The 9,547-nt window shown below is 56.3% G+C and overlaps 1 protein-coding gene across 4 annotated transcripts; it reads left to right on the top strand.

Moving 5' to 3' along the window:
• The first annotated feature begins 773 nt into the window (after positions 1–773).
• Positions 774–9,473, top strand: LOC108921421 (SH2 domain-containing adapter protein F-like). Of its 4 annotated transcripts, XM_029249472.1 has the most exons (7): positions 774–2,318; positions 3,895–4,048; positions 4,897–5,088; positions 7,438–7,606; positions 7,691–7,810; positions 8,286–8,357; positions 8,793–9,473. In XM_029249472.1, the coding sequence occupies exons 1-7, from the start codon at positions 1,989–1,991 to the stop codon at positions 8,977–8,979; spliced, it is 1,224 nt and encodes a 407-aa protein (XP_029105305.1). In that variant the 5' UTR covers positions 774–1,988; the 3' UTR covers positions 8,980–9,473. The 4 variants fall into 4 exon arrangements, with proteins under 4 accessions (XP_029105305.1, XP_029105303.1, XP_029105304.1 ...); XM_029249470.1 differs by having other exon boundaries at positions 7,438–7,810; XM_029249473.1 differs by lacking the exon at positions 8,286–8,357 and having other exon boundaries at positions 778–2,318.
• Positions 9,474–9,547: the final 74 nt, after the last annotated feature.

The following is a 9,547-nucleotide window of genomic DNA, read 5'->3' as shown; positions in this document are numbered from 1 at the left end:
AGGATGTGATCTTATCACCAGCTTGGCTCTGTTTGTGATTCTCTGAGCTTCTTTAAATGCCATCCGGTGCTGTTTCTCCACGTTCTGCCCTTGTGGTGTTTTGTACACAGGTGAGGGACTCTGACACCCCCGTGAGATGTGGCCCCCAGCTGCCTGTGTTTGTGAGGAGATCTTATAGGCCCCACGAGGAGAACCTTTTTAGTTCATGTAAGACGACCCAAAGGTCTCTATCGTCTGATAATTCCCTTAGAGAGTGCTTGACCTCTGCGAGTGCTTTTACTGTAAGTGTTTCGCAGCTCTGACCAAGAGCACTTTATAGGAGGACACTCGGTGAGACAGACAGCCAGTCAAACGGTGTCAAACCGGCCGAAAGAGCACGTGGGCACACATTTCCACCAAAAACCATCCCGGGAGAGCTTTGCATCAATAGCTGAATTTTCAAATTATTGTCTTCCATGTGACTTTTCTGCAAAGAAGGGACTAAGAAAGCAGATGTACAATTTTAATCCGCTCTGAAAAAGACGAGCACATTAAGGAGAGATCCCTCCAAAAGGCTAAATAACATTAATGGCACACGGCTAGAGGAGCATCCTCAGCACCCTCACCCTTTCACTTTCTCCAGAAACAAACACGTGTTGGAAGGACAGCGGGGGCCCTGAAGGTGTCGATTAATGGCCCCTCCACCAGGGGGCGCACAGGAGCAGGGCCGCCGGTGTCTTTCATCGGCGGGTTTCCCCGTCTGGAACGGACTGTCGGCGGAACCAGGACTCTCTGTCTCGGCTTCCTTTGTGTGGATTTGGGAGCATTTCCGACGGCGCGCGGCGGTGTTTCTCTTCCACGCGAACAAAACGCCGTGATTTAATGTCGGCTCAGTGGAAAAAAACAAGAGCGCAGTGGGTGAGTGGGGCGGTGTCCTCCCCTTTAAGCCATCGGTCCCTCGCTCGTTCCCATTTCCAGTCCCGTTCCCATTCCCACTCGCGTTGCGTGGAAACCTCGCACTCCGGCCTCTGACCACCTCGTGTGGCTCCCGCTTTCCCGCGTGTACGTGGGAGCGAAGCCCCCCGACGAGCCGTAGCTCGAGGTCCCGTCTCGCTCTCTTTGTTTGGGCTTTCCGAACGGAGCAGGACACGGATGCGATCCTCATCCTCATCGTCTTCATCGCCGTCTTGTGGGGACCTCCCGGGAGCGCGGGCCCGACTCCATCGAGATGCGCGAGCACCAAAAGTTTCTTCATTAAGCCAATAAGGAGAACAGGATCGAGAACTTCAGCTCGAGTGTTTTCATGATCAGGGACCGGGCCGTTCCAGAGGAGCACCGCTGTTTTTCCACTTTAAAACAAATGTCCACATTAAATTAATGTATTTTTTCTCTGCCAGTGATCTCTGTGTGGGTGAAAACGTGCACTTGTACTGGAACGATGGAGTTTGAGAACCACATGACATACAAACAAACACGCTTCGGGTCGAGTTGAGTGTTGGACCGCCGGACCTCAGCGGAGCTCAGGGGACATTGCTGTCATCTGGAAGTAACCAGCCTCCGGTGCGACTTCTTGTGAGGAGCTGCTCCCGTAGATCTTCACCCCTGCAGGTTTACGATCACTTCGAAGTGTGTGTGTGTGAGAGAGAGAGAGAGAGAGAGAGTGAGTGGGAGGGGGCCCTCTATGCTCCACTTGATCCGCACCAAAGCGTACTCGTGCGGGGGGCGTTGACTTTTTACGGTGTGTGTGTGTTCAGAAACTCAGTGAAAGTGTCGTTTGTTCGGAGCGCGAGCTGCCGGGCTTCGTGCGGAGGAGTGGGCGCGCGCTCCGAACACGCTGGATACCGGCATCCGGGTTTCACTGTCGCCTGGACGCGCGCGGTCCTCTCCCTGCAGCAGGACGGTGGACTAGTTTTCAGAGGACCCGAAGCGTCATTAAAAGATACAAAGTGTCGAGAGAGTGCGGCGCGTGGACTGGCGCGTGCGGAGGGAGCGCGCTTCCGAATGAGCCCATGGCGAAGTGGCTGAGAGACTACCTGAGCTTCGGGACCCGCCGCGCGCCCCCGCAGCCCCCCAAGCCCGACTACTCGGAAGGGGAGAGCGAGCTCCTGCGCGCCTACCGCGCCCAGAAAAACCTGGACTTCGAGGACCCCTACGTGGACCAGGGGGCGCGCCTGGCCAACGGCAGCCTCGCGCCGAGCGCGGGCACGAGCCTCAGGGCGTCCGGTCCGGACGGGAAAGCGGTGTCGCCCAAACACCGGCTCATCAAGATCGACTCGCAGGAGTTGGTGCGGAGTAAGATCCTGCTGAGCGCCGTGAGCTTCCAGGACCCGCCGGAGCCGGTGAGCGCGCGCGTGTCTCCTCCTCGTCTCTCACTCTTTGAGTCTTTCTCACACAGACCGGCGTGTGGGTTCCGTTGTGTTGTGCCCGGGCTGGGGTCGAGCCCTGAGGACCTGCAGCCTCGTCTCGTGCCGCTGTTCTTCCGAACCGAATCCTGTCGAATGTCGTGCGCTGTGGAGAGCGCGCGACGCACATGGCATGCTGCAGTGCGTAACTGTGTGTGTGACCCGTTTTGTTCACGGTGAGGATCAGTTTAGCAGGATCATCATCATGTCCTTCATAACAGTCGACGAAATGTCGTAAATCGTAGTGTTCATAAACTCCGTGTATTTTTCGCTCCTGGCAGTTTATTTCTAAGTGTTTAATTTTTTTAGTTTCTACTGTTCCATATGGAAACACCACACGTTTTTGTATGGAACAGAAAAACACAAAGTGGCCTCATGAAGGATGTTTTTGCGGGAAAAAGCATGACACTTTGAGACGGGGTAGAACACGCTAAGAGAAGTGCACAGCATCCGAGTTCCCTGGGGCTCCAAGTTGAAGCTGAGCACAGATTTCCCATCCTGCTCTCCTCCAGGGGCACTCGAAGGCAGCGCTGCTCAAGTGCATCTCTGCTGTCGCTGCTCCTGGAGGGGCTTTGGAGTCGGGGGTGTCGCTTTCACACAACCGTTCCCCATCCCACCCTCTGGCCCGCGGGCCTGACCCAGGGGGCCACGACAGACGCCTCGGCTCCCGCTCCAGAAGTCTGGAAAGCGAACGCTTTCCTCCAGGGGCCTTTCTTCCGCCACCGCCCTGTAGAGCGCTCCTCTGATGCGGGGGTCGCGACACGCACTCGGAGTTACTGTGCTCCCCGGGGGCCAGACAGCAGCACTGACGCATCGCTTCTGCGAAATTGGGCCGCTGTGCTCGCGACGGAGTGGACGTGGGAAGAGGCGTCTTGTTTGCTCACGTCCTTCAGCCCACGGGCTCGCTGGCTGCACACGTACACACACCCAGGGCTGATTTGTTGTAGCTGTGGAATGCCGAGGACCACCCCTGCACAGATACACACACGCTGCACATTCCTTCCTGCTGGCTGGTGGGGGTGGGCGCGGGGGGTGTGATGAGCGGGCAACGCGTGGGTGTGACTCAAAGCGATGGTCTCCAGGAATGCAGCTGAAGACACGTTGGTTGGATCGCACCCCCACGCCCCTTTCGCGCATTCCTGTCGGTGTGTTTGCTGGGCACGGCGATGGCGGCGCTCCAGGTGATTCAGGTCCAGGAGCAGAAGGGGTGTGTGAGTGCGGGGGGGTGGCAAGGTGGGGCGGGCAAGGTCGAGGTGAGTTCCAGCAGCGTTGGGTCCACACCCTGATTTGCCTTCAGCATCCAGCTTGTCAGTGTGCTGTGTGGGCACTGTGTGACGAGGTGTGTGTGTGTCTCCGCAGACCTTGGCAGCCTGTCGGTAGCAGAGGAAAGTGAGAAATAAATGACGCTCTGGAGCTCTTGACCGTTGGCACAGCAGGTTCCCCATCGCCGGGCCACAGGGGGCTTTGCATGTGTGCGTTCGCGTGTTCACATTTGCGTGTCTCTCCTCGCCAGGTGGTTCCGTCTGCCCCGCTGGCCAGGGACGCTGACTACTCGGACCCGTTTGACGCCCGGCCGGAACGGCGCTCTGCCAGGTCGGACCGGGAGGTGGTTCTGCCTGAGAACAACGGCTACATGGAGCCCTATGAGGCGCAGCGGGTCATCACAGGTACCTCCCACTGCGACATCCAACGGGGGGGGGGTCGGGGTCGGGGTCAGGGTCAGGGGTGGGGAGGGTGACTGGTTGACACACACAATTCCCCCTCAGATGGAGCTGGAGTAACAGAACCATGTCGTTGTGGCCCGCTGCTTGTCAGGGAATTCTGGGAGGTGGGGGTCAGCTGGTGGCCTCTTCCCTGCCCCCCCCGCCTCTACGTTCCCTTTGTGTTTGTTGATGTACGAGTATGAATATGATCATCTTTCCCATAGTCCTCTTTCACCCTCTGCCTTCCTGCGACTCTCTCATTTACGGGCTTCTTGAGAGCTCTGCCCCACCCGCCCTGCTGCCCCATCAGGGTCAGTCTCGAGGGCTTGTCCTGTTGCCATGGAGACAGCAGGGACACCCGCTAGCAGTGTCACCCGAAGGTTAAAGCCCCCCCCCCCCGGCTCTGCTCTTCCCGCTTTCCACTCCTGTTTCTTGTTTCTCCTCCGTTTGTGTGATTTATGGCACTTTCCACCTGTGCTGCCTCTTTCGCTAATCATTATTTTATTGCTGTTCCATGGCGCGTGAGTCAAAGCTCCTTCGCACTCAGTACCACGGTAAGTGCAGTGGGTAACTGCCTCAGCCCAAGCTTCTCAACCCCATCAAAAACATTGATTTTGTCTAGCGGAATTCCTCGTGTGCATCGATCGCCGAATGCCTGTCGGGGGAAATTAAATCTTATGCGATAAGTAGGAGCTCCGCCGGGGGCCCAGGGGTCTCGTCCCGTCCGGTGGAGCATCAGGCCTTACGGATGCGTCGGTTCGTCCTCGGCCCCGAGACACCTGTCATTCTCAGGTCTTTCTCTGTCCCCACAGAGCTGCAGCGGGGCACCGGGGGTCGCCATGCAAAGAGCAGAGCCCAGCTCTATGACACGCCCTATGAAGACAGGGCCCGGGGGCGGAGCTTGGGCCGCGACAGCCGACTGCCCAGGGAGGACGAACGGCCGGCGGACGAGTACGACCAGCCCTGGGAGTGGAAAAAAGAGAATATCTCCAAGGCCTTTGCAGGTAGGACCACATTCAAGTGCCCACCTGCATGGCGTTCATTCTCAGACTATACCCAGCGATGGGTCACACCTCCAGGCCACACCCACAAATTGACGAGCTCGCTGATTAAGAGCTGTATGCGATCCTGTACCTGGATTTGAACCCAGATGGGTGCGTGCAGGTGGCTTCAGGTGTGACCATATAGAGAGGAACGTGTGCAAAGTGGCGGGGGGTGTGTTTCTATCCTGCCTGGTCACAGTTGTTCAATCTGTCACCTTATACCTCCTCAACCACACAAACAGATCTGGCCCCGCTGCAGCAGAGATACACACACACACAGACACGCACGCACCTGCTGTCAAGGTGTAATCCTTGTCTCCGTATCACCCCTCCCCCCACACTGTCCGCGGACCCTGCCAACATGCACTCGATTTCCACGGGTCAGTGACTGATATGGAAACTGAAGCGGGGGGGGGGGGGGGGGGGGGGGATCAGTGTGTTGATGGTGCACTCGGCACGGCCCCCCAGGATGGTGTCTCACAGTCTCCCCCCGGTGTGTTCTTAACTGCGTTCTTCAGGTGAAAGTGAACTTGAATTTACGCACAGATTTATACATGAAGGTGAAGGTTCAACTCCATCTGTCTGTTCTGCACAGGAGTTGTTTTCAAGCTGCTACTTGTTTTTATTTAAACACCACAAAGCTTTTCTGCGCGGAGCCGCAGCTACATGAATAATTACCCCCCTGGGGGACCAGGAAGCACTTCGGTGGGGAAGCATGGGCACCTGTGAAGGCACATCCCGCTGTGTGTGTATGTTTGCGCGTGCGCGCTCTTCTGCATCCCACGTGTGTAGGCAGCGTCTGCAGGGGGGTGTCTATGGTGGGGGGGGGGCAATGGTGACGTGTCGTCATGGTGATAATTCACTCCGTATCAGTTGAAATGCGCAGCATAAAGCGCAAAAGCAGCTGAACAGCACTAATTAGCAGCAGTTCCCACCAGGGGCTCATGGAAAATGTCAGGAGATGAATATTCATGAGCAGGAACCCCGAGCATGTCCCTGCCGCCGCCGCCACCACCACCACCCTGTGCCACACAAGAACGCCCGTTGTACTGGTTTGTTTGAGCTGCATGTCCTTCCTAGGGGGTCCTGGGTTTGGAAGTAGTAAGTGGCCAGAGGTCTGGTCCCCTGGGGGCCCACAAGGAACCGCAGGACCCTTATAATCACCGTTAACGAAAAACGCATAGCTAACGCAGTGACAGATTGGTGGCCCCCCCCATTAATGCAGGCGTGCACGCAAACACACACACACACACACACACACACACGTGTACTGATAAGGTAGGTGTGGGCTCTGGATTTAGTTAAGTTTTACTCTCCTGGGTTAGTTGCTGGTAATTAAAATGCTGATCCGTCACCGTGGTTTGGATTGGTGTGTGTTGGTGTGTGTCAGAGGGATGATTCTCTGTCAGCTGGGGGGGGCTGTCGAACATGTTGGCTCGGGGGGGTCGAGTTCTGCCCTTTGTCACAGTGAGGGGAGCTGACAGGCGTGAAATGCATGGATGTCACTTGGGACATGCGGGAGGTTGTTCCAAGGATCGGTGCCATCATGACACACGCACACACACAAAGGGTCACTCTTGCAGATCTCCTGTGTTCAGTCCAACTCACTTGCGGCTTAGGTCATTAAGGTTGTTGTTGTTATTATCTGACCTGTGTTCCCAGAGTGACTTGCAGTACCGTATTTTTACGCTGTGGTACCCATTTCTACAGTGGGATTATTTCCACAGCATGAGTTCAGGAGAAGTATTTTAGAGGTACTTCAAAAGGTGTGGGATTTGAACCCGGATCCGTAGACCCCCGTTTGTGAGAAGTGTCTGATGCACACACAATAAACACAGCCCTACTGTCTGTGTGACTCCCCCCCCCCATTCACCAGTGCTATTCCTTATCTGCTTCATGTCCTCCTTTTCTTATTGTCCCTCATATTTAATACAAAATGGCTCTTATTTTACTTTTTTTTTTTTCCCTTCTTCTTCTTAAAACACCCCCCAGCCAGGACTCAAGGTGACCTTGGGGTCCATGGCACCCCCCACCCCAACCCCTCTGTGTTGCTCACTGCACTGGTACAGTCTGTTAACAAGACGCGGTGAATCGCAGCCAAGAGCTGCCGGTATCTGGAGTGCCGCCCTGCTCCCTTCCCATGATGCCCTGCGGCATCTGTGCGCATTTGTTTGCCCGCAGGCTGTGGGTCGAGCGCAGATCCTCACGCCGCTTCCCTGGAGCCCGCAGCCAAATGTGTCGCTTTGTTCTTGTCTGTTGTTGTGACCGTTGTCTGTGACTCTGAACTGCACCCCCCCGCTCCGTGTCCAGTGCAGTTTGACGGCCCCGATTGGGAGCAGCCCTCAGCCCCACCGGAGCGGCCCCAGCCCACGAGGACGGCGCCCGCTATGGGTGGAGCCGCCAGGCTCCGCAAGCACACGGATCCCCACCTGCTGCTGGGGGAGCGCGTGGACCCCACCCTGCCACTCGAGAAGCAGGTGTACGTACCCCTCGCGCCCCCACCGGATTGCACCGCGGTTCCCTCGCGCTTCACCGTGTGTCTTCGTTGCATCTCTCATCCCAGGTGGTACCATGGAGCACTGAGCCGCTCGGAGGCGGAGTCTCTGCTCACCTTGTGCAAGGAATGCAGTTACCTGGTGAGGAACAGCCAGACGAACCGCTCCGACTACTCGCTCTCCCTCAGGTACCCCCCGCTCTCTCCTGTTGCCCTGGCAACATCACGCTTCCTCTTCTGTTTGAGGTGTTACACAGCAAGTAAAGGCCGCATGTGTTTCCTTTGCTACTGATCAGTGTTGCCATCATGACTGCGTGTGTATCCCCCCCACACACACACACCCTTCCTAAGCTCCTAGGGGTTGTGCTTGGGGGGGCCTGGCTGTGTGATGGTGAAGCTCACACACTTGGTCTGTCCCCTTGTCTCAACTACCGCAGGTTTACTGAGTCTCCTGTGGTGAGAGTAGGGTAATGGGGGTGGACCGAGTGAATCTACCCAGTTAGACCCCTGTCCTCCGGCTCCCCAGCTATAATTAGAACAGCGGCTCCTTAAAGGGAAGGGGCACATCTGTCCCCCGCCGCTGTCCTCGTCCTCGCACTCCTGCCAGGCCCCCTTCCTCACACTCATCAGCTACCCCCCCCACCCCTCCTGTGTCCTTGTCCAGGATGACCACGTGTCTGTCCAGCCCTACATCCCAGAACTGTGGCCTCCTGCTGATTCAGCTGCTCTGTGTTTGGTGTGTAACTGTAACTGTGTGGCGTTTCGCTGGCAGGGAGGGTTTTTCCGTGTGTTTTCTGCTGACGGAATTCTCCCAGAATGCATCACTCCCCCGAACCCCTCACTCCCCTCCTGCAGTTAGGCTACAAAGGCAAAGCACTGACCCCAGTCATTCCTGCTTAATCCTCCTTTCCGTCCTCTGTGTGTGTGTGTGTCCGTGCGTGCGTGTGTGTGTGCGTGTACACGTGTACACATATGGAGTTTCAGTGTTTGGAATCCTGTGTCCAAACAGGATATTTCCTCTCCACATGTGTGTGTATCTGTGTCAGTCTAGAAGAAGGTTGCTATTGCACAGGAAGTTATTGTTTAGGGGGGCTTGGGGGCGGGGCCTGTGAGGTGCTGCTGTTTGCAGTACCGTAGTAAATTCACTCCCCGCTGTGTCCACTGTCCGCAGGAGCTGCCAGGGCTTCATGCACATGAAGTTCTCACTGTCCAAGGAGGGCAAGTACATCCTGGGTGAGAACAGCCCCCCCTTCGGCAGCATCCCCGAGGCGGTGCACTACTACACGACCCACCGGCTGCCCATCCGCGGCGCCGAGCACCTCTCCCTGCTCTTCCCTGTGCTCGTGCAGACCCTCTGACCCAAGTGAACTTTCTGATTGGACAATCGTGGAAGTTGGAGGAGCTTCTCTCAGTTGTGCCAAAAGTGGGCGGGGCTTCTCCCCCTTGTCCCGAGGCCTACCGCAAAACGAACCTCTTGAATTGACAGAACCGGACCTGGGTGGGAACTTGACAGGGCCTGGACAGACAGCGCCTCCTGCTGGGTCGGAGACACACTGATCGAATTGAATTCATTGGCTCCTCCTCCGGCAGCTATTGACGGTCCTGCTGTTGTTTCCATGGCGACCTGCCAGCCCGATGCCTCGCCGAGGTTGGACCGAAAGTTCGTATGAACGCCACAGTGTTTGTGGACTTCAAGACAAGGGAAGGAGGAAGCATTTCACTGTGCTACCGGGGAGACACACCACCCAATGCGTTAACCGTTTCAGTGACGACTGTCGGGTTCGATCTGCTGTATTGTACAGTGACCTCATAAATATCCTGATCTTGTTTATGATAACAATGACAGTGGCTGTAGCTCTTAGCATTAACTTATTTGATTTTGTTCCATTTCTACTAATAAAAATCCTTTTTAATGTTTCTTCTGCT

The sequence above is a fragment of the Scleropages formosus genome, chromosome 25, assembly GCF_900964775.1.
Source record: "Scleropages formosus chromosome 25, fSclFor1.1, whole genome shotgun sequence".
NCBI lineage: Eukaryota > Metazoa > Chordata > Actinopteri > Osteoglossiformes > Osteoglossidae > Scleropages > Scleropages formosus.
Note: the sequence above shows the minus strand (reverse complement) of the source record. Positions and strands in the feature narration are given on the sequence as shown.

Bases quoted from the DNA above. Each gene is read 5' to 3' on its own strand.
- LOC108921421 (XM_029249470.1), top strand. From the start codon at position 1,989: ATGGCGAAGTGGCTGAGAGACTACCTGAGCTTCGGGACCCGCCGCGCG. The intron at 7,811-8,285 runs GTACCCCCCGCT...GTCCTTGTCCAG, and splicing joins GACTACTCGCTCTCCCTCAG to GATGACCACGTGTCTGTCCA. The intron at 8,358-8,792 runs GTGTGTAACTGT...CACTGTCCGCAG, and splicing joins ATTCAGCTGCTCTGTGTTTG to GAGCTGCCAGGGCTTCATGC.